This window comes from Ammospiza nelsoni, chromosome 1 (assembly GCF_027579445.1).
Source record: "Ammospiza nelsoni isolate bAmmNel1 chromosome 1, bAmmNel1.pri, whole genome shotgun sequence".
Taxonomy (NCBI): Eukaryota; Metazoa; Chordata; class Aves; order Passeriformes; family Passerellidae; genus Ammospiza; species Ammospiza nelsoni.
Window position 1 is genome coordinate 119,975,013 of NC_080633.1, and position 26,780 is coordinate 120,001,792.

The 26,780-nt window shown below is 37.5% G+C and overlaps 1 protein-coding gene across 2 annotated transcripts in view; it reads left to right on the forward strand.

Moving 5' to 3' along the window:
- The window catches only part of PREX2 (phosphatidylinositol-3,4,5-trisphosphate dependent Rac exchange factor 2), a 171,511-nt gene that overhangs the window by 24,653 nt on the left and 120,078 nt on the right, over positions 1–26,780 (forward strand). The window contains exons 3-7 of one of the 2 annotated variants that reach the window (XM_059490731.1): positions 19,709–19,780; positions 19,857–19,979; positions 21,662–21,766; positions 24,473–24,574; positions 26,228–26,389. In XM_059490731.1, the coding sequence (XP_059346714.1) occupies positions 19,709–19,780; positions 19,857–19,979; positions 21,662–21,766; positions 24,473–24,574; positions 26,228–26,389 (564 nt within the window). The remainder of the gene's footprint in view (positions 1–19,708; positions 19,781–19,856; positions 19,980–21,661; positions 21,767–24,472; positions 24,575–26,227; positions 26,390–26,780) is intronic. The other variant, XM_059490739.1, reaches the window with a different exon arrangement.

The following is a 26,780-nucleotide window of genomic DNA, read 5'->3' on the forward strand; positions in this document are numbered from 1 at the left end:
AGACTTTGAGGGAATTGTTCTTAGAAAGACAGTAAGATTCAGCAGTAGTCTCAAAATGGCTTCTCACAGTTATCATCCCCAAAAAGTTGTATTCCTCAGCCTTATTGATCCTTAATTCTTGAGACTGAGAATGCATGGAGAAAAACGTAAGGACATTACATCTCTTATTAGATCAATATGCTTTTCCAGATAGAATTTCTTCACTGAAGGGGTGGCTAAGCATTGAAATGGGTTGCCCAGGTAAATGCTGGAGTCACTATTCCTGGAAGTGTTCAAGGGACAACTGGATGTGGCATTAGTGGTGTGGTTAATTGACATGGTGGTGTTTGGTCAAAGGCTGGACTCGATGACCTGGGAGTTCTTTTCCAAACTTTATAATTCAATGAGCTTGTGGGACATTATTATCAATGCTTATATTTTTTTTAGCTTTACAGAGCATCTCTTTCTGCTATATCATGTGCTAAATGTAACCCACAGTGGTCTGGTGTCTATAGAACTGTGATCTGTAAATTTAGGAATAGCCCACCATTCTAGCCAGTGCTCCCACTGTTCTGTGGAAGCAGTTAATTGGTACTATAATATCGATTCATGACTCTGACCTATTTTTTATTGCAAATTCTTAGTAGTTACAAAGAAAGAAAGAAACGAAACACTTGATATTTCCAAGTTAATGACATAAAAATTGCCATATCCCAAAACCTTGCTTAATGATATTTTAATTTTTAAAGTAAAAAACTTCATATAAAATTCACTTCAAAACCTTGCAGAAGAGTCTATGAGAAATGTATGATACTTTACTTATTGTATATTTCATGCAGTTGAAAGGAAAAAAAATACAATTAGTAAGAAGCGGACTGGCAAGATCTGCAGTTCAGACTTGCTGCAAGTTTTGTAAAAGAAAATGCATACAAGTAACTTAATCCTGATGCATGAATTAACTGATTTCCAAAATGGGCTTTTTCCTGCACAGAATGCAGGAACACTGAAACATAAGTGGAAAAAGATGGTTTCCAAGTTGCATGCTTCTGAAAAACTTGGACACTAATGGAAATTCAATTCTGCATGGGTTTTAACGCACTTTTGCTAAAGTTTCTAGCCCCAGATAAATTCTTGCATTATGGACATTATGATGATTTTCTTCCATTTACATAAGCGATAATACTAACAGTTTTCATATGGTTTTTGCTTTTCCATCTTTCCTGCAGGAGGGGAAAACCATGTGTAGTTGATGTTTTTTTCAGGAAGGCTATGTTTTTGGGTTTTTTTTCTCTTTTTTGCTTGTTTACTTTGTTTTGTTGTTTTGTTTGAATACTCTTTTTGCTTTGTTTTTTTAAGTTTTGACAAAATGAAAGAATGGGTTCTGCACTTGAGGTGGAAGGTAGCCGAGACAGCAATGTGCTGTATTTCCTGCAAGAACATCAGGAAATCTTCTTGGACGACCACTGACTATGCACTAAATTTTTTTTGTTTGTTATGCTCTGACTTTTTATAAAAATATGAATTTATAAGATCATTACTTGCAGAGAGCTGTGTGGAGCCTAGGGAGCAGAAATGTCCCATGTAGCCATTGTGCTGAAGCTTAGCAATCTGTTCCAAGGCCCTGTCTGTGTGACTTTTGTGAAGCCATACTGAAATTCTGCAGAGAAGGTGAATACATGTGATGCTTCCAGTTTATTTTGCTGCAGATCTGTGTCTGTGTTCTGTGCAATCTGGAATTATTAGGCACCAAGGACTTCATACCAGTGTATATTTACATTTATGTGGGTCTGTTACAGCAATATGGGCCTTAATAAGTGTTCCAGATGAACATAAGTCCACATAAGTGGATTTGATGATTTTGTGGCTTTAGTCCTCTTAGTTTTGGTTCTTCTTCATGGAAAATTAAGACTTTTAATTGCGTCTTTGCAGAACTCACTTTTCTTTGCAAAGAAAGCCAGTTGATTTTACATATACAGCTGTGCCTTTTTCACAAATATGTTGAAGCACCCCTTTTCACTTCTAGCTTCTACAGATACAATATGTAGAAAAAGTTACTGAATGTTGCTAATAAGTTGGAAGCTCATTTTGTTGTTACCATAGGTCTAGATAAGAGACATAATAATTGGTCTCCTGTTATTCCGAAGCTGATGGGTTTTCTACTTGTATTGCCAATAAACCTAAAAAAAGCAAAGCCCAAACCAAACAAAAACCACTGACCCCCCTCCTTCTCCCAACAACCAGAAAAAAGGAGGGGCAAGCAGAAACCAGGAAAAGCAACATCCAAGGTTTATCCCTCTGGGGCTTTGCACATGCTTCTAAAAGCGTGGCTCGGAAGCCTTAAATGATTTAAGGATTGTTTTTGGTTTGTAGTGGTGTTTTTTTCCCCCATTACTTGGCATTTTACTTTTAAGGTGTAACCTGGATAATCTTTAAAGTTTAATCTGGAACTCTACATTGTTTTCAAACTGCAAACGTAATTGACTAATGCGTAAAAGGGGGTAGAAATACTAATTCCCTGACACTGAATCACAAACATTGGGTGTGCTCTAGTGTGTCCTTGACATTGTTTCAGCCATGAGTGTTAGCTACCAACCTCCTGCTTTTGAGGTCTCTGACCTTAAACCTCTTTGAGAGGAGTGTTCTTGTTCTTCTAACATGGAAAAAAGGGGTTGAGTTCCTGCTTGCATCAGCACATCCTTATTGTTCTGGCTGCTTTCTCCAGGTCTTTCCTTTTTTTTAACCCTGTGAGTGAAATTGAGTGAAATGTGTGTCAGGGTTTTGTTTTTATAAAGTATAGAAGAAGATGTTGGACCTTGAAATCTTGTACAGTCCAATGTGTTTTGATGAGGGGAAAAAAGGTAAGAACACACTAGTTAGATTAATATACTCTACTGAGGGTTACTCTATTTCCAGAATACTACATTAAATTATGTAGAAAAAGCAGTGCTTTGGGCATCCCAAATATCTAATTAACCAGCAATTTAATGGGCTTTGGAGACCTGAATCTGACATCTTTAGTATACAGTCCTATGGACAAGGAAAAAGAGTAAAATATTGATGCTGGATTTTGCCTTGTAGACTTGGCTGACAGGTCACATTTGAAGAATATGTTTCAGTAAGAGATTCTGTCCTTTTTAGGAGTGAATGATTAGTATACCAAATTAGCAAAGCAGCTTGATCATGAAGTTCAAACCCAGTAAGAACCCAGTCACATCCTTGAAATCATGTAAAGAAACTTTAAAATATGTTCTAAAATTCTCATAGCCATCTAAACCAAATTTCAAAAAAGCCTTACTGTTCACGTCATTTTGACAGAGCATCAATATTCTAACAAAATCTAAAAATGACACTTTGCTTTCAGTTTACTGTAGTCTGGTGTAACATCATACAGATAACATACTTTAAATGGCTAACATGACATTTACTGAAAATATGTGGCTGAATTCATTTGTTTTCACCTGAGGTTCATCTGATAGCATGAGATCTACAGGAGTAGGACTCAACCATGCAGATGGAATATGTAATTTGTTAGGAAGGCCAAACAAGGGCACAAACCTGTTCTCTACAGTGGTGACAGTACTAGAAAATCAAAAACCTGGAGCAAAATACCCTCCTAATTATGCATCAATTAAATCATAGGCTGACTAGTTTTACCTATAGGGCCTCCTCATTTCAAACAGTGTGTTTGTAATCTGTATAATCTGACAATCTAGCCTCCATGCTAGGTTAGATTTACCCAGTGAGAAAATATTCCACTTGCATATTTTGGGTTTTGTAATAGAGGGTATTATACTAATGTCCCATCCATAGCCATTTTTTCTGCCTCCTTGTACCACTTACTTTTTTGGAAGGGTTATTCAAACTGATTGATGAAGAATTCTTTGTGTTATATAAGAGAATTCTAAAGAAAGTGCTTGATGATTATTATTTCTTAGACTTGAATAGGTAGGAAGTCTGCTCTGGGCTTCTGAAGTCTTTGTTGTTGTTACCCAGGTGTTTATCTTTCTTGGAAGTTCCAGGTCACTTTTAAATTGCTAGAAGTCCTGTTGTTATTTTGTACTTAAAGAGTGTTGATTTTATTTGGCATGGTAGTGGATCTGATAACAGTCGATGCATTTGACTCTTTATCAGCTCCTGTGAGTGTGCAGGCTGCTGACAGAGCCCTTTGCAGTGGTAATCCTCTATGCATACACACAGTGAAAAGTCAGCTTCAGCAACATCCGATTTGATTTATTCATAAAGTGGTCAATAAACAGAATTTGTTGCAGGATAAACATTGAAAAGACCGTTATCAGTTTGCAGAGTCAATAATTTTTTGCCAAAAATCAGTGACAAGGCATGTAGTTCCTTGCTGAGAGCAGGACTTGCTTCATGGAAGTAAGGCAAAACAGACATGTAGGTCCTCCTGCCCATCAGGGTTGTTGCAGCACTCACTCCAAACAGACACAAACAGTAAAGCTGCGGATGTTTTCCTGCGGTCAGAAATTAATCCATTGGCGTTCATGGGGATTGAAAAGCACATACATAGTCTAAACATAGGAGCTGGAAGGATTGTGTCTGCTTGGCTTGTCTCTAGTGCTCAGGAATCTCAAAAACTAGACACATCAGACCTTTGGGCAGATTTTACGGCACTGGAAATTTTGAGACTGACAAACCTGAAGGAACTGCTGATAAGTTTTCTTCCAGAGATCGCAGGACCTTTCACATGGACATTGAACCCACTGGTCCTTCAGACTTCATTAATTTATCAGAATTACAAAATTCTACTGCCTGATCTAAAAAAGTTTTAAAGAGCCCATAGCTCAGCAAGCATAGCTCAGACAATGAATTACCATGATCAGCCTTAGGTAATGACTTCCAACTGAATACAGAAGAGGTTTTGGACCTTAGGAGGCCAAATCTGCCTGTCCTTTCCTATACTGAATGATCCCATGGAAAAAAAGAAGCCTGGTTTGTTCCTAGAAAGGAGGCTGTGGGACACAAGAGGTGAACTTCAAGAGTTAGATCTAGATCATGGAATTCTCACGCTTTCAGACATAAGAGCAAAACTTTGCCTCAATTCCTACATTAACAAGGAAATGAACAGAACAGGACAAATGCAATAAGCAATCAGGTCTTTTTTTTTTTTTCTCATTTGCTGTGAGGGGAAGGAAAACACACATCATTTATTTCCAATGAATGCTGAACACTTCAGGAGGAAGAGAGTTTTATTATTTGTTCTCATATAATTCCATGATATGATAATCTGGGGTGACCATGTAAGAATCTGATTGTGAAGGATCAGGAGTCATGTCTATTGACAACTTTGCTTGTTCCTTAGTTTGAGAAATTTCCAGATCTTTGCATGCTGTTTCAGTGAAGAATGTCAAGTAGTTTTGGGATAGCTGCCAGACTGACAACACTGCATTGAGACTTGTGCAAGGTACATTCAGAAACCCTTCTGGTTTCACAGTATGCTGTAATCCAGAATTTTGCTGTGGGAATTTTTCATGTACAGAAGAAATTTGACAAAAAGAGACACTGTGCAGTTATAATTTACTTATCCATTTGTTGAAAGGGAGCATGTTATGAAATCTTTTCAAATTCATGTCTGGCTTGGGAAGTGAAAATAAAAATACAGATTATTGTGGGATATTTAGAGAATGACTTAGTCCTGCTGCCTTGAACATAGTTTGTTGCACAGGTAGGTATTTGTATAAAGCCATGCCATTCACTTTTACCCATTTACATACAGGCTATGTGACAGATAGGGTGTGTATTTCTAGTTGACTTCTCGGTCTGATCTTGCTGCTGATCTAATCCTTTTCATGCTTTAGCCTATGGAAAAGGCCCATGGCTAAGACCCCCTTCTATTTGAAAGTACACCAAAACTTGATAATACAACATGACCAGGAAATGGCATTGGCCATTAAATCCTACAAATACTCCTTGCACTGGCCTCAAAAAGTGTGTTGGTGTATTGAGCTCCTGAGGTATAGCTCAGCCAAGAGCAGCTCTGTTTTCACGGGGGATTTGGCTTCAGTTTGGCCCACCTTTTCTGTACATAGAGATTTAAAAAAAAAATTAAAAATTATTTTCTGTCAGGATTATTTATTTGAGCATGATCTGATTGCTCTAAATCTTGCCTACTTCCGCGCACTTACTCTTGTCTAGAAGGACACAGTAGTGTTGGGGCCTCCACCCACCTTTGTTCCTTAGGTGAACTCTGATTTTTAATAGACAGGAAATTGTGCTCTTTTCCTTTGGTTTATTTCTTTGAATGACAGTGAAAAAGAAGTGTCCTTGCTGTCTGAAAGGATAGTTGAAAAACAATATCTGGATGTCAGCCATCCTTTCGGAAAATGAGACGAGCTTTACGGTGCTTCCAGATGGGATCCTGTGATCTGTGTTCCTCCTTGGAACTTTTTTCATCTGGAAGTTTCCACCCTCAGGTGGGACAGCTCTGTGCTCTAAGGCCTTGTCATCATATCATTAACACTGTCTGAAGGCATCTCTAGAAGGCTTTTCTGTTGCAATGGTTGTTGTATTTCTATTTTATATGGATACCTGTCCACTCAGGGATTGAAAGGGTGCTGTGCAATATTTGCATGTTATCAAACTTCTTTTCACTCTTATTCATCCTGGATGCTGAGTTTGATTACACAGAGAGGAAAATGTGATGTGTGCTTACTGTGCTTTGTAGATAATGACAGAGACTGCAAAAGAGAAATGTTCCCTAATACCAAATTAGGTTTTATCTCATGCTAATATTTGAACTCGTGTTATTCAGCAGATTTATCAAATACAAAAGGGAGAACAATTTTCTGTGATGACTATTGTGTTTCAAAAGTTGTTACTTTGAAGTGATCATCGAGAGAGGGCTTATAAAATCATGGGTAAGATTTAAATTTTTCTTTTGTTTTGTGTGATAGAAATAACCCCACTATTCCAGACTTAGAACAGATTTTTAAAAACAACAGTTAAGTCACAGGAAAATATCAATTATGTAGTGAGCAGTATGCCCTGTTGGTCATCAATGAGTTATTCTTGTCACAGAAATGATAGTGACAATATTAGTGCTGACTCTGTATTTTGGATTTGTACTCTTCTGCACATTTGCTGCTGGCAATTCTGGTGAAGTACAGTATTAATGGAAAGGAAATTCCATAAAAATGATGCTAAAAATAGGATTAAAATATATCATAACATCTGACAAATGGTGGTCTTCTTGTAAACATTAAATCTTCTTGTTTGTTGGACCCACAGTGATTTTCTCTTTAAATGAAATTATATCAAACTAACATCCTGTTACCTAAATGTTTGCACTTGCTTGGGTCGGTAAATGCCCAGTATGTTTAGGAAACTTTTTGACATGTGTTTTTGTTACCCCTCTCTAGTCAAATGAGCCACAGTTTTGCTCTTTCCCTCAGATTTGAGGGAAGGTAGGGAGCTCCTTCTGCCCTATAACACAAAATATATGGGCTGGGTAAGTGTTTGGAGTATAGGCAGTGAGATTCCAGTGCTTTCGCCTGATTTGGAGGACATGAGTGGAAGGAACAGGAACATGGTATCCAAACAAAACAAGCCAAATTATAGTCAGCAAACAGGATGATAAACTTCCTGGAAGCTTTTAGTTTATTGCTTAAGTTGATGTAATGATAAGTTTGTGCATTTTTTCAAGCTCTTCTTTTTAACAAGAGCAACAAATTCAAGAGTACATATTTCTGCTTCACCATTTAGTTGCTGGAATTTATCTTCTGACAAACATAGCTGTTTGTTTTAGTTGTATGTTTTATTCTTTTAGTTAGTTGCAGTCTGTAGCAAACTTGAGAAGTCAAGATGAGAACTTAGTTCCATAATTCAGTCAAAGATATTTTAAGGATGTGGGCTGCTGCTGCTATGTAGTTGGCCATACTATTTTAGGACAGAGGGTTAAGGTCAAATCTCTTGTGAATGATGGTTTTGTTTATCTATAGAGATAGCATCCATTCTGTAAATTATTGCACTGCAGTCTTCACAGTAGAAGAGGCTAGAAAAATATTTTGAAATGAAACTCTGTTTTTTTCTAAAAAAAAAAAAGCCTGTGGAAAGTTTCTATGTGGATTTGGCAACCTCCCTCTGTTCTTATCCCAGTTTTTTTCACATGCTGCTGGAAAAAATCAAAGTTTAACAATTAGTAATTTTTAACAGGCAGTTTGGAGAAAATGAGATAAAGCCTGAAAGACCAAGCAAGCTGCTTTTCTTTTGTCTTCCTTCTGACAGAATTGGTGTAGTGTCTGCTTCATTTGTATGTGTGAAGTCTTAGTTACTTGTCTGGGCTTGTGCTTCATAATTAAAAGTGAACCCATCTTCCTGCAATTTTTTCTCCCTTAATTTTTGATCTAATTGTGAGAACTGAACACCTGGAATAGTGTTAGTAGAGAGAGCATATTGCCCTGACCTCACTGCTTGCTTGCCTCCCTCTCCTTCCTATGTGTAAGATCTGAGGGAAGAAGGAAGGTGAAGGTGTTTCTGTCGGGATGATGTGGAGACTGAAGACTTTGAAACTTGATCTTGATGTTGGGTCTCTTCTTAAAGCTACTCCATAGCTGTGGATCTGCTCCTGAAGCTATTTTACCTTCATTCCCAAGCCATCTCTACCAATACATTCAGGTGGTCCCACGGCTTGGATGAGTTGTGCCATCCATAACCTGTGCCACCCATAACCTGTTCCTTAAAAGGGATAAGTCAGGCTTCCTAGTGGAGAAGCAACACCTTGTGGTCCAGAAATGAGACTGTGATCACAGTAGCTTTTATTATTGCCCAGCAGATGAGCCTCTGCATGGCTCACTGTCTGCAAGTGCAATGCCTTTGGCTGGCCCCTGTATGGCAAATTATAGTAGTCTATTATGGAAACAAGGAAAACCTGCAGAGGCGTCATTTCCTCATCCAGAGGAAGCATGGACTGCAGGATCCAGAACTATTGAAGATGCTGGAAAACAATATTTGATATTTATTTATGGTTTCTTGATTTCCTGGTCCCACTAACCCCATTGTTCCCTTGTGTTGTTCTTAGAAATCTGGTATCTGGAGCTTTGAATGGTTTAGACAATTCTTGTTTTTACTTTGGAGAATGGGAACAGAAAGGATGTTGCTTACAACAAATTAATGCATGAAGTAAAAGATGTGAATTAAAAACTGTTCCATTTCCTTATGTAATCTTTTGTAGAAAGACTTAGTGAGACTTCAGTCTGTGGAATCAACGTGGGTGTTTTGGTAAGCAGCAATGTGTCCTGGTATGAGTAGTATTCAGTGCTGTCAAACTCTGGTTGAGTATTTACAGATGGCATCTGCCACCAGTGTGCTCTGTTTGTGCTTGTCTGCAGTTATGGTGCAAGGAGTCTGGTGAGGAGGGTGGTTTGCAGGATGCTGTGACTGCTGAATATTCTCCTTTTAGTTTAAATAGTGGCCCTTCAGACTGTCCCCATGGACTGACTGGGCGTGACAGTCTCGTACTATTTTCACAGGTCTAATATCTAAAAAAAATATCCCTACTTCTGCTTCAACCAGAGGATGGTTTAAAGCTTTTGATTGCAGCCTAAAAGAGTGATGCTCTTATTTCAGGAAAAGTTAGTAATAAACTCTGTCATCTTAGGGTCCCAACATTGGAACAAAAATTTCATTAAGGCAAAGCAAATGATATTTCAATCAGGTTTTGTCTTTTGCTTCCCTACAAAAATGAATGAAAAGGGCAAGAACAGCCATGCAGCCTGTGTTCCCGAGGAATACATGCTTCACAGGCAGGGCAGTGTGTTGTGCAATTATGCTGGGAACTCATCAAAGCCAAAGACAGGCCATAAACCTACATAAGACAAAAAAAAAAAAAGAGTCTGTGCTTGAATAGCAAAAGGAGAAAAGAAAGGACCAGTGAGAGAAGTATAGCCTGTGAATGAGTGAGGGGTTATTCCTCCCCAGCATGCTTGTAGGATCCTGGTCCATATTTCTTGAAATTAGGAATTTATTTGACAGTAAGACAATCCAGCTAATGTGGATAAATTCAGATGGTGTTCACCATATATTCTCAATGTTAAGATGCTCCATTTAGTTTTCTAAAATCATGTACTCAGTGGTCATTGTGTCCTTCAAGATGTGGGACCTCTTTGATGGATGTAAATGGTGATTAGCATGTAGATATCCTGTGGTGTAAATAATGTGCAGCAGATGTACAGATGTGTAGATATTTGCTTTGTATATAGCATAAAGGAAAGAGAGCTATTTTGTCTTATCATCTACTCTTTTTAATAGTTATCAAACCAGTAAAGAAATAAAAGATGAACAATTCTTTGAATTGGCACAGTTGAAGTATCCCATGAACCAAATACAGTCTAAAAAATAATATTAATTATTGCTTTTTCATGGAAATTGGTTCAAAACCATATAGGCAGTTGGAAATTCATGAGACCAGCTCAGGATAGAGAATAGAGACATATAACAATCTTTTGTTTGTATGAAACTGTGTGTAAAATAATTTAAATTTTTATATTATTATATTATTTTTGGAATGGAGTTAAGACAACTAACACTGGCATCTAATTTTCAGAAACTAGTACTTTTCTCCTTTATTTTATCATTTGTATAATAAATGAAAGTTCTGGTTCAAATTGAAAAGCAATAAATACTTATAACATACTGCACTGTTAATTAAATGATGGTTGCATGAACTGAGACATCATTGCATACAAGTATGTAAATGTGGACCTGTTTAAATGGAAAGCAATAGGAATTATCCAAAACATGTTTCCTTATGTAGGGAAGCGTTCTGATTGTTACTGATTGGGAAAGAACTTAAATGGGATGTTTCAGCTTTTTTTCTGTGATCAGGATTGAGCACTTTCTAGAAGTTCTATACTCACTACAGCTTCCCTGCAGGCTTTGCAAAGAATTGAAATTGGGGATGAAAACTGCTGTTTCATATTCTTCCTTCCTTCATGTTTTTCTTGGCACATGTGTGCAAATGCAAATGGCAGCCAGAACTGGCAATGAACAGTCTTTGAGAGTACATTTTATTTATATGACTCTGAAAATAAAAATTTTAGCTCTCTCAAGCATTTTAACTCCTAATTAGCATCTAGCCATATGAACATTAAATAACTTCATAATTAAGGGCTGTGCATTCCAATATTAGAAAAAAAGTGTTGTGTTGAAAATTGAGCATGTAAAAAGGGGTTGGTGGGCTTCCATTATGATTGCCTGTCAGTATTTTCACATTTCCTTAGTTTATATGTAAAAATGTTTGTTTGTTTTTTAATAAGCTGCATTAATCATGAAGGACCAAATAATTTGTTTTCATTGGTGCAACTTTCCTCCCTTATTCAGATACAATAGGAATTAATACTTAAATTTAAATTCTGAAAGTGGAGATATAACGTGTTATTTCAGGTTTCCTCCTTGTAATAAGTGATAAAGATCATGGCTTTCTTAATTCTGGTGGATATTTTTGAGTTAGAAAAGACTCACACTGGTCTTCAAACATGTTAATGGACTTTAAAAGGATATAGGAGATGTACAGAGAATGACTTTCTTGTAATATTTTTGAAATTTCAAACCATTATTTTTAAATTGAACCAGAAAATCTAAATACTTATTTTGGAGAGGTCATTTTTGACAAATGTGTTTCTCATCTTGTCCTCTCATGTATTTTCTCATCTATCACACTTCCTGAAATTACTGATTTGTTTAAAAAACTAAAATTTGTGATGTAGAATTGAAGAGTTGTTTCAAAAATATTCTGGGAATGTTGAGTTCTTCCTAACCGGTCTTCTCCTCTTAAAAAAAATAATTTAGGAATATCCTAATTTTGTGAGTAAAAATTGAAAAAAAAATTGGGATTTTTTTTCCCAAATTGAACAGAGAAAGATATTCTTGCATAAAAGAAGCAGAAACTCTAGTATGAAGTATAAAGGTTTCAAACATACAAATTCTTTTCTAATTATGATTGCAATATAATGGGAACATACTGTTACTTCCAGATGTACACTTGTTCTGAGGTTTCCTGGATTCTTGTTTTGGTTTGCTGGTAGTGGACACAGCTGAATTCACTGGGATTTCCTAACAAGAACCTAGTGTTCTATAAATTCAGGAAACAGCTGACTTTTATGAGAAGTAAGCTGTAATGGTAGACGTCATTTCTTTTCCATTTCAACTTGAGTGATACAAGATCAGTTATGTGATTAGCAGTACATTATTCACTCCATAACATACACCAACAGGACCATAGGATGCATTGCCACAGGGAGTTCCACATACAAGTGAATGTTTTTAGTACAGATTCTTTTTTTATAAAAAAAACCCCTTCAAAATGTAATTCAGAGGAATCTTGGCATGCTGGAAGCATTTTGTTTATTGATATGGATGTCTCTTGTTTGGTCAGTTTGTTGCAATCCCAACAGACTGTTCATAAATTCAAAGGGGTCAGGCCAATCTCTTTTTTTGCTTTCCAGAACCTCTCTTGGCGACTGAAATGTAACTTGTTTGTATTTGTAATGGGATAAAGGCATGGTTAGCAGCAATTCATGTTACAGAAAATATTTGCCAAAAATATTAGCCAAACTGCGTTCTGCTTATCTTGCAGGTGAGGGTACATCGTGTATGCCAGTATATGGCCTTTTACTAAAGCTCTGGTTAAGCTGTATTTTAATTAAGCAAAAATTTAGGTGATCTTCTAGAAGTTTGCTCTATGTGGCATCAGATCACAGGAACATGTGTGAGCCAGCCAGACCTCAGCCTCTGATTTGGTGAGATTTGCAATGATCACAGCTGCAAGTGTGCGAGTGCCTCCATTGTTACTCATCAACCAAACTGCTGTTGACCAGCAAGAGCACAGCCTCCCAAAATGAGGGTACTAGATATCCTTATTTTAGTGGCAGGATTCTTGACATCTGGGAAGAAAAGGAATAGATGTCTTCTAAACTGGGCCAGGAAAAGGTTGCACTAAATCTTTTTGAGAATGGCTTCAGTGCGAGGAAGAGGGTGGAGACATCGGACATCCTGCCTGGCTGTGTGGAACTGGACTTTAACTATAAATTTCTTACTTTCATCTGCAATGGAGCTGAAAGGAAGGAAGGGATCAAAAGTGAAAGCTCAGGTGATTTTAGCGGTAGGGAACATGAGTTTAGGGGGTGCTTCCTCATCAAAGAAGGGAACTGACTTTAATGTGTCAAAGTGCATGAAAGAAAGAACAATATGTCCAGTAAAAAGTTGAAAAATATCATCAGTGGCCACAAAATGCAGAAAAGGTGATTGAGGGTTGAAGAAGGATGAGCAAAGGTTTTTTTATTGCTCTACTCTTAGAAATTTTCTGATACAATAGAGCAAAAAAAAAGATGCATGATGGAGAATGGGTTGATTATCCCAATATGTGTCATCATATTAATAATGTATGAAAATATTATGAAGACACATATTTTTTCAAAGCATTAGTTTCTATATTTGTGTGTGTACTTATGAATTCATGTTTACTTTAAGTCAGGGATGCTCTTTCAGGCAGACTGCTGTCCCCTAGGATCAGATGAATGGAGAAGTGGATTGTTTGGTAGGTTGGGAAAAGAAATTATCGCTAGAACAGAAAACATTGCAGATGTTGCCCATCTATTCCCTCTGTACTTACAGGCACTGGAATATGATGCCAGCTTTGAAAGTAGCACTAGGTACAGCAGGGAGGAGGAATGTATCTGACCTTGGCTGATGCTCTCGCTGCTGGTTGTGATTCATCCAGTCCTGCAGGCAAGATGGGAGAAACAGGTGGTGCCTCAGCTGGTGAATCACTGGAGAGAGAAGAAGAATCTTTTGTTCAGTAGCAGAAGCCAGCCTGAGCAGCTACTGCCACTGCTGCTGGCACAGGTTAATGGGAAGAGGAGGGTAGGAACGCAGTGTTTGCCACAGCTGCTACTGCTGCTGGAGTCTTCTCTATTGATTTTTGTGTTTTTCCTCCTTGTGGCGAAATCAAACAAAAGTGCTTCAACAAAACTGGCTTGGTGTTCTTCTGGGACTTGGAATCTGATGTGCATTAATTATAGTGTGCAAAACTGCTGTGCTAAATGCTACCTCGATGCCTGTGAACTGAATTAGCCACAACAGCTAGTCAGCTATGACAGAGAGCAGTTTTCTTCCCAAGTATGGATCTTCATGTTCTCTCTAGGATCGTTTTGGAATATTGTGAAAAGACCAAAATATTTTCCATCATCCAGATGCCTACAGTTACATTAAGAATGTAAAGAGAGAACATGAAAACTACAAGTATTTCATATTTGTATTCCTAAATTTGTGAAGATGAGGTTATTATCATAGGCACAGAAAGGTTTTCCTTATATTGCAGGAAATAATGAATTATAATTTCCTTATAATCTTTACAGGATTTTGTTTTTGACACTGTGCAAAATAAAATTGCATTCAATTTTCATGTCCATAACAGCTTTATTCAGAGGGCTTTATGATAGGTTGGGCACTTCACTTGATCTGGTAATTTCCTGCACATTTTCACTTTAGGAAACCTTATTAAAAATACATATGTTTTTTGCAGTTCACTTTGGTTTTGTTTCTGGCAGTGTAGATTTAAGAGTAGAAATGCGGTTAAAAGAATTCTGAGGGGAAAAAAAAGCTATTTAGTTTTTCTTTTTAAGATAAAACCCACTATTAATTTATAGGCTTAATCCCAAGTAGGATTATTACTTTCAGAAAGACAGTTACATATCTTTTGTGATCCAGGATCTCTGACATAATTTCTGGACTTTTTATCTGTAAAGAAGGCAAAAACTCTTTGTGCCCTGGGAGTCTTCTGCAGGCAGACTTCTTTGTTTTCCCTGATTTCATTCCAGATGTCAGAGAAGTCATTTGTGCTGTTGGCAGCTCCTTGTGCTATCTGTAGCAGTGGTAGGTTTTTGTTGCTTTTTTTTTTCCCCCAACAAAACACAGAGCAACCACCAAGAAAAAAACCCCACCAAACAACAAACAATGCAACTCTTATTTTGATAAGACCACAAGTCAAAATCCCCATAACAGGAACCCAGTGTGTGTTCTCTGTAAAAAAAAATGCTGCCTCACAAAATCACAAAATGGCAGCTGATCAGCAGATAGGCAAAACCATTAGTGTTTATTTGTCACCATGAACAAATTCTTTTATAATTCTCTGAATTTGGATTTTCAGTGTTTTATGGTTTCATTTTCATGCCCATTGCTTCCTGTATTATGTTACTGCAATGCCAGGCAAAGGATAAAAGAATTAGACCAGGGAATAGTACAGAAAGTACGTAACAGTTCACAGCTAATATGAACAAAGTGTGTAATTAGCTTCCTTGCTATTATTAGCATGGAATCATCTCCAAATTATTCTTTCCCACCTTTCTCAAAGATAGAGGGGAATTACTCTTCTCTACACCACCATGGTATAGGGATCCTGAGTCACACACATAGGGGCATTTTTATGTTCCCAATAGGACCTGAATGGAGTCAGGGAACTTTAGCACTAAATTGTTACCTTATATATTTCCTATGTAGTTGCTCCCCTATTCCAAAGGACTTAGTTGGACCCCCATGTTTTTGTCTGCAAGTTTGTCAGACTTTTAATGATCATAAAACTTCTTACTATACGACTCTCCATATTTAGAATTTTATCAATATTTTGGGGCATTTCTTCTCCAAAGCAGATATGCACTGCTCATCCAGATGCCATTTTGTGTTAATGAAGTTTCTGGGAGGATGCTTTAGAAAGTTTAGGTTTGTAGTTTGAATGCCAAGCTTTGTGGAGGCAGGAGTTGTGGCACTCTGAGTGACTCAAGAATATTCCTAGAGTGACAGAGTTTTCCATAAACAGTTCTAAAAACTGACAAACAAAACTGGGTGTTGTTTTTTTAATGTGGGTAACAAACATCCTCCTTTATATTTGCTTTTCATCTGGTCTTTGAAATTTTGACTGCTCTTTATGGTAGCCAGCCAAGTTGCTGCTCTGAAATGTTGCATGCAGATCTCTTAAAAGAAAAATCACCAATGGTCTGGCTGTCAGAAAGTGCCAGGAATTGCTGTTTGCTGTGCTGGAGTGTTGAATCCCTGTACTATAGCAAGGTGGATAGAATGCTGCTGGCACAAGGTGAAAATCTAGAGAATTACATTTTGTTTTATACCATATGTCTTGCTGTTATTTTAGAAAATTAAGAACTGAAAGGAACCTGAGAGAAACTCTGGAATCTGCTTGGAAAGCTTTGAGAAAGTTGAGGATCCCTGTCTATGTGACATTGCCCTGGGATCCTGGAGTGCGCAGAGATATTTGTTATTCTCTGTGTTTGTTCTAGTGCTATGAAACATCTACAGTAATGTAGATGAATATTGAAGTAAACTCAGCAAGATGTAGTAAACACAGATGAGTCATGATTTACTGACATGCATGTTTGATGTAATGTATTAGGTTTGAACTGATTTTTCAGTTCGGTCATTTTTGTTGTTTTTTTTTATTTTTGTAAGCATGGAAATCATGTATGACCATTGATTCCTACAGCTGTTTGGTCAGTTCAGGAACAGGATCTATCCTATTGTTTCCTTGCAGTTTTTGCAAGGAAATAATTGCTTTGTTCCTTCATATAATGTGGTGCTTAGTAATGAGTGTGGACTTGGAGTCTCCTACTTGCAATAATGGTGAAAGTTTTACAGGGAACTCAGTGCTATTTCAGAGGAGTTCCTGACTTCTTGGTTTGGTTTTTTTATTTTTTGGTTTTTTACTATTCACTATTCTTTAGTGAATGGTAAATTGGCTGAGATGTCCATTCTACCTCTATATTTTTAGATATGTGTTTTTTGTATGGTTAATTAGAGCTTATGTGGTATGATTTCAAAAGCTTATATAATTATTTCTTTCCATTAATTGAAGAACTGACATCTCCTGAGTAGTTTCTGTCCATCCTTATATATTTTCCTTTTAAAGTCTGTAATTTCTGTGCTGGGGTCCTCCTTACAGTTGTGTCTGCAAATTACCTGTTTTTTCTCTGTCTATTAATTTTTGCAGAAATGCTTATGGTTGTCCTCAGTTGATTAAATAATTATGGAGATTTTTTGAGTACTCAGCCCTCTCTCAGACCTGTGTGTTTACGTGAGTTCAGAGACATTAGTCTTTTCATAGTTGCAGTGCTGGATTGAGGTTATTTTACACTGTAAAAAAAGCAGTTACTTCTCCATCCTCTTGCCTGATGATGGCTGTCCATTCTCCCTAGGAAAGTGCCAGTGCAGAGGTGTTATGTGTGTGGGGTCTGTGGTGTCTCTGTGCTCCAGGAAGGGAATTGATAAGGGGATTTATGTCCTAGAAACCTGGGTTCCATCAATGCTTTGCATTATTCACTCCACAATGGGTGAAGTCAGAGATTGGCTGTGGAGGTGGATACATCCATCCCTACCTCTGCTCCCCTGATTCTCTTAACACTACTCTTCTAGGAAATGTGAATTATTCCAATTACTTTGCAATATGTGCAGTTTGTAGAACTTTATGTAAGTGCTTGAAAAACTCAAATTGTCACATGCATTGATTTTTTGAGACACAGCAAAATGATCTCTTTTCAGGAAGCAAATCTGCATTGATAGGGAGAACAATGGAGCACTGAGCAACCTGGTGTGGTGGAACGTGTCCCTGCCCATGGCAGGGGAATTGGGACTAGATGGTTTTTAAGGTCCCTTCCAACCCATACGCTGTTCCATGATGCTATGATACTGTGAACAGGGGACAAATCTTAGGGAAAAAACTCGCCTCATGACTACTCTACCCCTGCAGAATGAGTATAGCAAAATATTACAGGGACTTCCAACAAGTTGTAGGAAGGGACTGAAGTTGTCCCAGACCTCCCTACCTTAATTAGTGATTTGTGTCTGGGCTCTGCAAAAGTTTGGATTTTCCTGGATTTATTTTCTGATAACCTCTGTAGATGTGATGTCTGGGACAGTGCTGCTTGGACAACTGTTTATTGCAGCTGATATATTCTCTTCTTGACCTCCTGACTCCCATCTAGCATCTTGAATCACTTGGGAATAACTCATGCCTCAGCTCTCAGTTCCTTCTTAGTTTCACTATCAGCCAGCTCAATGTTCACCTTCCTTCAGAGTTACAGGAAATGAAGATCTTCTTAGATAGCATAAGTGCAGATGAGCAGTGTGTTTGGTCTATGGGGAAATAATGTGAACAGAGAGATATTACAGATAGTAAAAATAGATGTGAGTTTCAGAGGTAGTTCTTGTAATTATTTTTTCCACTTTGATTCTAAAGCATATTTAATGGTGTTGCATGGTTTAGTGAAAACTTCCAAAATTTAACTAAAGTCATGCAGGCTTTCACTCTTTATGGGATTGATTGTACAGATAATATATGCAGCAAATTTGCCAGAACCCCTAGGGATATTCTTAGCAAGGAATGATGTAAAGGGCTGTTGTCCACGATCAGTTAACTGCTGCAAATGAGTTATTGGCATTTTTTTAGCACCAGTAAAACATTAAAAAGAAAGCACAAATAGTCAGGAAAAAGATGGGTTTAATGAACTAGAAAATCTACATCGTTGTGGAGAGCGGTAGGAAACATACAGTGTGCTGGCAGTATTCCAAACTTAATTCAGTTTATGTCCTGGATAACTAGATTTGACTCTTCAGTAATAAAAATGTGTAATGCCAGTTACATAGTCCTCTTCAGCAGAGAAAGGAGCCTTGCTTGGGAATGAAAATATTTAAGTCCCAGCAGAGGGCAAGAAGGGCTGCTGTGACTGCTATCTTTCCACACAGGGGTTATTTATTGCCTCTTTTATGGAATTTGCACCACGCCAGAATTTAGATGAGCTCATGTACAGTGTACAATGCACAGTGACTCGGAGCTAAATGGTTCTGAAAGACATGACGTTTGTGCACTCATGGTGCCAGGTTTTAATGACTGAAGAATATGCATGTCTGTGTGAAGAATTATCAATGTAAGATTTTAGTCTACTGGTTGTAGATACTTTAGGATGTACCAATATCTTTGCAATGAAATGAATTAATGAAAATTAATTCTACTTTTTGTACTTGAAACATTTATTTCTTTAGGAATTGCTTTCTGTACACATCTTTTTGTGTCCAGTTCTTGAATGTAAAATGAAAGAAAACTTACAATTTTGGTATTTTATTGGTGGTATTACTAACTTCTGATTTGATCACTGGGGATTAGGTTCTTGGGGAGGCAAGACAGAAGAGTTTTCGTTAAGCAAAACCAGGTGCAGCTGACTGTTGTTTAAGCCAATTTACTTTAAAATAAGTTTGATTGTTAATATGTCTGAAATCTGACTTTTGGTTGCTATGGTAAAAGTAACATGACATAATAGTATCTCCTGATTAGTTTAATTTGGAAATTAGCATCTTATTTTGGCTTGTCTTGTGCTCAATTTGTAAAGTAATAGAGTGAGATTTTGAAAATTAATAAATTTTTCTCTTGCTTGATTGTAATATGAGTGCAGGATGGAAATAGTACTTCAGAGAATGTTCAGTTTCTCAGCTTCATTAATATTTTACTCTTTTTAACACTGTGTAGATAGGTCTTTCTAACATGTTAGAATAACAGGACTACTAAATGATTTATAAATAAAGAGCTTGTTTTAGATTTTGAATAATATTCTGATGTGGCTCTATATCCAGTTTGGGAAACAACTTAAAGCATAACATGCCAGAAGTTGTTCAAGTCTTCCTGAAATAACTTTTTCCTTATTTGTCTTGTTTCATGCAGGCTTTTCTTCACCGAATGATCCAATGTGCTGCAGCCAAAGTGGATAAAAATGTCACAGAAGAAACAGTTAAGGTTAGTCTCCTAATTGCATTTTTTTATTCTGTTTCGTATCTGATGTTTCACTTATGTATGTTTTATTCTTTTGCAGATGTTGTTTTCAAATATTGAAGATATTCTTGCAGTTCACAAAAACTTCCTGTCCCTTGTGGAGGACTGTTTACAGCCAGAACCCAATGCACAGCATGAAGTTGGAACTTGCTTTCTGAATTATGTACGCTATCTTTATTTCAGCCTTTTTTTCATGTCTTTCTTTTATTTTTTGCTTTTATTAATTACTATCATTATGATAAGTGTGCATAGTCATGAAGCCTAACTATGGTTTGATTGCATAATGAAGTTCATCTCTTGGTTACTGTCATGTCCAAGAAAAAGAAAGAAATGGGAGGACAGCGAAGAAATAACATATTAAATGGCACTTTTGGTGTTTCATGATTTTTATATTCACCAGATCAGCTCAGGCTCACAAACTGAGCCCTGCAACTTGGGCAAAGCTGTTCCTATGTGTCAGATGGAGGTACAAGGTTGCATGTAGCAAGAGTAGTACTATCTTTTTATTCCCCCTTAGTGCTATGCAAAAATGTGAATATTGAGTAAAGAATTGTATATACTGGATCAAATACCTCCATGGTTCTGGATTGTGAAGACATTTTATTTCCTGCAACTGCAGTACCTCTGCAAACACAAAGTGTGTTTGTATGTCCTGTAGTAATTGGTTTCTAGGAGTATTATTTTTCCTGTTGGAGCAAAACAAGGATGTTACTGTTACAGAGCTCTGCAAAATGAAGACAAATTGGTTTGCTCTCTGTTGTAGACCTAACAAAAAGTCCAGGTTTCATTGTTATCTCTGGTTAGAGTCCCATTTGTTTTTTAAGTCTTTAATTATTCATTGTGGCAGGAGAAATCTATTAATGGAACAAAAGTTGAGTAACATGAGTTTTTAACTTTGCGGAAAAATGGATCATATTGGAAAACAAGTGTTAGCAGCAAATTGGGTAATAATGTCAACAAATTAGCCATTCTTTTTGCATTTTCTTCATGTATGTTTTTATCCTGTTTGTTTGTGGGAGTGCAGCACAGGCTGGGATCTATCCAACTGGGGCTCAGCTCTGTGGAAAGAGACCTCAGTGTTCTGGTGGACCACCATCCCAATATGATTGAACAGTGTGCTGCTGTGACAATAAAAATAAAGCCGAGAACATGCTGGATTGCAACAGTTAGAGCATCAGCAGCAGAGATAAAGAGATCATTATCACTGTCTGCTCAGTGTTTGTTAGGCCACAGCTGGAATTCTGTGGTTCCTGGTCTACAAAAGAGATGTGGACAGTCTGGACAGGTTTAAGAGAAGAGCCACAAGGATGATCATGGTTCATATGGATCATATGTTCCAGTATTTAAAAGGTGGCTACAAAGATGGAGACTCCCATTTTACAGAATGACGTGAATAATAGGGGGGGTAATGAGTACAAGTTTCTCCCAGTGAAATTCCAATTGGACATCAAAGAAAAATTTTTCACAGTGAAAACAATCAGCCATTGGAATAATCTCCCCAGGGAAGTGGTGGATTTGTCAACATTGGACACATTTAAGATTCCACTGGACAGGATTCTGGGCCATCTTGTCTAGACCATGCTCTTGCCAAGAGAGGTTGGACCAGATGATCCCTGAGGTCCCTTTCAACCTTGTTTTCTATGAATCTGTGTTTGAAATTCCCAAGTGGTGCTTCCAGACTGTTCATAATTTGAGACTAGACCTCAAATAATAAATGTATGAAGAAGAGCTGATTTTCTAGAATGAAGGCCATATTAGCTTTACAAAGAGTTCATTCCATGTTTTATTAATTAAAAAAAAATCAAAATGACAAGTGAAAAACAATATCTCTTTTTGTTTCTGCAGAAAGAGAAATTCCGTATCTATGATGAGTACTGTAGCAACCACGAGAAGGCACAGAAAGTTCTTCTTGACCTGAACAAAATAAGAACAGTGCGGACGTTTCTTTTGGTAAATAAACTTTGAGTTGGTGTTTCTAACTTCGTATTTTTTAGATTTTTTTTCACCTCCACCATGTAACAAGTACAAGCACACCTGCAAGTGGTTAGCAGGCAATTTTAGGTGGGGGTGGTGTTTCCAGAGGAAGAGGGTGGTTAAATCGTATTTTCACTGCTGTGCTTGGATCTGTGGGTAATACAGAATTAGGCAGTGTACCTTGAAGATACTGGCTGGGATACAAGGGTGTGACTCTCAGAAAGGGCAAAGAATAGGATAAAATAGATGAGGAGTGATAGGGAAAGGAATTGTAGGAAGGAGCTGGAGAACTCAGCAGAACTTCTGAAGGGGATGTCCACATTCTGCTACTGTAGCCAGTGCTGTTGCAGACAGAAACATCTTTTGTTATGCATCAAGCAGCCATTTGAATTTTAGATGCTGACTTAATCCAAGGTGAAAGAAACAACTCCACAAGTAGTCTTTCACTTTATAAGACAAGTAAGGAGGGGTTTGAAAATGTTAAGTCCGATAGTCCTCGTGGTTTTTCAACAGCAAAACAAATTTTCATGTAAATACTGAGTTTGCTAATAGTTGACTTTAGTTGTTAAAAACAGGATTCAGTGTGGAAGGCCTTTTGAGTTTCCTCCATGGTGTCCTGTGGTATAAAGGTTAGCTTTGAAATGAGTGGTCTACTATATTGAAAATTAAATACCTGAGCAAGTGTCCATGGATATGCTATCAAATTTTGGAGTGATCAGATTTGATCATTGTGTTTTGGGACTGGAGAAAAAATGACCCTTTCAGCAAAGCATCACAGATGGGTTTGAGAAAAAAAAGATTCTGCCAACACTGACAGTATCACAAGTCTTCAGTTAATTTTATTAATTATTTTTAGCATGCAGTAGGGTTCCACTACTGCTGTTGACAGAGTTCTTGGTGAAGTCCTATTGCATCACACTGATGCTTTGAAAGATACCAGAGCTGACTCCCCAGCTGCACTTACTTACAGCCAAGTTAATGAGCAGTTTGGGAATTTCCTTATTGTGGGAGATACTGTGTGACATGAGTGCACCATCTGCCTTTTTGCTAAGAATCTCTTACACAGAAATGGTGATTCACAGTTAAAAACTGCTTCAAAATTGTTCTATTTTTCCTCAGTGGTTGACACAATATCTGTCACTTTGTCCCAGACTGGGGAGTTTCATACATGTGATTCTTGTATTGGGAGCAGCATGGCCAGACTCAAGAAGAAAGGGTGAATGCTGACTACAGAGGCAAAAAGCAAAATACTGGAGAAAGATTACAAAGAGCTTGTTTTGTGATAAAAGAAGCCAAGTGTGCCATTGTGGCATTTCATGGTGTGTCTATTTTAGGTGCTCTGGGTCACATGCAGAGGTCTTTCTCATCTGGTTTGGGTTCCTCATGGATCTAGGGCATGATTTGAAAGCACTGCCAATGCCTTCTGGGCAAACCAACGGATTCAGGTTATTAGACTTTTGGTTATCTATAAATTACTGGGAGCTGAAACCAGAACTTTTGAGGCTTTGAGTATAGAGGCAGTTGTTGTAACAACTATAGTCTGCATTGCCATTATCTTACTTGGTCTTTATCAGTAAAGCTTTTGTGTTTGGAAGCGAAATCCTTTAGGCCAAAGCATCCTTTAGGATAGGCCAGAAGCTGGTTAAGCATGAGTACAAAGCAGAGACTTAAGAGAGGGTGTGGACACCCCCAGCAGCGCTGGTTGTAGGAGAGGTGTGTTGGGTGGCCAGCCAGTTGTGCAGCCTCTGTTCCATCAACAACGTGTCTGCATCCAGATCTGTGGCCTGTGTCTACATCTCATCTGGCTGCCTTAAACTGCTTTTCTTTAGTGTCCTCAGTTTAGACAACTTGTTCTTTGAAGCTGAGATTATCTCATGCCATTGCATCACAATTCCTTCTGATCTCTCCATAAAATAATTGTCATCACTACTTGAGGTCTTTTTGTACTTACACTTTAATTCCAGCAATTCCAAATATTTGCTGGGATGTGCTTTGTGTGTTTTCTTATCCCCAAAAGCCCTTATTCTTTTCTCTCTCTCAGCTACTTTTATTGGGTACTTCCACCCAATGTTTAATTTACTCTCTGCTTCCATAATCAGATGTCTTGTCGAAATTTTTTAATAGCCTTTTGCCCATGACTTCAGGATATTTTATTCATTGCACATCAAATTTAAATATAGAAGCATGAAAATAGAACATTTTTTTTGAGGTGTGTAACAAAAAATTAAATGTTAATAGGATGGCCAAATTCAAACATTCAAACCATCTTTGATACTACTTAATGCTGCAAACACTTTTTAGAAACAGCGTTAGCTGTAGTGGTCACCCTGAAATATTTTTATTTTTGTTTTTTGAAGTCTGAAAGCATACTTTGAGCATTTTCACTGTTTTTTATTTTCATACTGTAAGAAAAAGTCCTCTTCATCAGACTGGATGAAGAAGGTACTAATGTGAGAGGCCTGCATTCTGCCTTTTTGACTTCCTTGCCATGTGTGATAGCCTGTGCATGTGTTCAAGCCTGTGCTTTTGACAGTCTTGCAAACCTCCCTCCTTATATATATATATATTTACACAGTTTGTGTATGCTTTAGCCAAACACTGCTGTATACCTATGCCTTTGTCTTTATTTCTGATAATTTTCTTGGGATTTTTCAATAATTTGTGAACCTGTTCCCTCTCCAGAACTGCATGCTCCTTGGAGGACGCAAGAACACAGATGTACCCCTGGAGGGATATCTAGTGACACCAATACAGAGAATATGCAAGTATCCCCTTCTTTTGAAGGTACTCACCAGATTTTTATTGAGGACTTTTTACTTCCTGTATAAAACTGGTTGCTAAGCATGTTTCTGAACCCCAGGAACAATCTTTCTAGGCAGTGAATTATCTCTTTATTAAGATATTGGACCCAGCCTTGCTCCCATTAAAGCTGGTGGCAAGTCTTCTGACATCAGTATTAAAAGAACTGAGGAGCTTGGCTGGATTGAGATGATTAGCTCTGTTCTGCTTGTAGTTGTAAGGTTCCCTCCCCATTGTTGGGCAGAAGTGAGCCATTGGGGAGAGTTTAATGAGACTAATTTCAGCTGGGTTCAATCGTGCCCTTGCTTAGAATGCTTGGGATAGCAGAGTTTGTTGGGGGTGTACTTTGATGATGCTAATTTACCATCAACAAACTAAAAATGAAAAATATTAATGGATTTTTTTTACAAGAAAAACTGTGGAGTAGCAGGTGCTGTAAATGGTTTTATGTACAATTATATGTTTGTTATCATATTGTGACAGCTTAAATAAATGAAAACTGATAATGTGGTGATAAACAGTAGATATTCAAACATCTGGATTTGCAATTTACCCTCTTAGGAAATAAAATACAAGAAAGAAAGTAAGTATTTTAAGCAAATTGTTAACAAATTAAGATCTTGTATTGCTTATTATTCCAAACTCTGAGAGGAAAACCAGAGCAGATTCTACTCTAAAAGCTACCTGAAAAATAACTACTGGACAGTATTTTTCACAATGCATTTGTGAGTGTTGATTTGCCACGTTGCCAGTTGTGAGGTATATGACATAAAAAAAATCTAGTAAGAAACAGGTCAGAATAAAAAAGTTTTTAAAACAGATTAAAAATGTAATCATTACAATGAGGTGTGAGTCATCTGAGATAGCTGTGGCTTTACAGTTCCCTTGGTCTATTCTGAAGTTATTTTTCTGTTCTATTTTTGAAAGGCGTACAGATAACACAGGGAAAAATGACTAATGAATTACTCTAGAGCAATGAAATGAATATATTAAGAAAATTTAAATACAGGGTGTGGTGGCAGCAGGGTTAGGGCTTTGCTGAAGGCTGTTCTCAGTCAGCCCAGCTGTAAATGGGGAGTTGGTAGCTTGAGATGGGAAATCTCAAACAAATGCTGGTGGTTCCACTTTTGTTTGTCAGCATGGCTGCCAGTGCATCTGAAATCAGTGAGTCACCTAAGCTATTGTTCACCGCCTTGCTGCATTGCATGAGGTTAAACAATAGTGTGGAGCTGAAGGAATGTGTTTTGGGCCCTGAGTTGCAGGAAAGGCAGGTATTAATTTTGACATGAGTTGTTATCCTTGCTCTTGACAGTTGTATCCTGCAGAATGTAAAAAAACAAACCCAAACCTTGAGGCTCAACATGAAGAAACATTGTTGGAGGAGAAAGTAGCTGAAATGCAAACTTCTTCCGAAGTCATGATGATTATTTATTGTTAATAATTAGTTACTCTTGAGTGTCCTACTAGGAGCATTTTAGAAGGGTTACTGCTTTTCTGCTTAGTAAAAGAGAAGAGTGGCTATTTTCTTTTTGTATGCTGGTTTGATTTAAGTCTCCTGTAATGGACCTTTAGAGATCAAAGACTGGTTTATTTTTTTCTTTTCCTTTATTTTTTTCCTCTTTTTCTGTGTCTAAATAGGAATTACTGAAGCGGACTCCAAGGAAGCACAGTGACTATGCAGCCCTAATGGAAGCTCTCCAGGCCATGAAAGCTGTCTGTTCCAACATAAATGAGGCCAAGAGGCAAATGGAAAAATTAGAATTTTTGGAAGAATGGCAGTCTCACGTTGAAGGATGGGAGGTACTGTCATTACCGTCATGATTTGTTGCTTTCTCTGTTGAGGAGAGAGTAACAGCTTTCCACAAGTGTGTGTTGCACTGTTTTTATGATCCTGAGGTGCTTTCAAGTCCACTGATCTGTGAAGTCACCGCATTTGAGATCTATTCTGTAAATTAAGTTTTCCATGACTGAGCAATGCTGTATGAAATAGCAGACTTCAAGGGAAGATAGTTATTTAGCATTTGTATTAACATAAATCTGTTCACACAGACACATTTATAAATCCTAATTTAAATGCTGATTTTAGTTTACTGCTGTCTATGCTGGCCTAGCAGCACTTGGTCTGGTTGAAGAATATTTTGTTTATTGTTTATTATTGGTTAAGCATTGAACCTGTAAGTTTTTGTCAGCT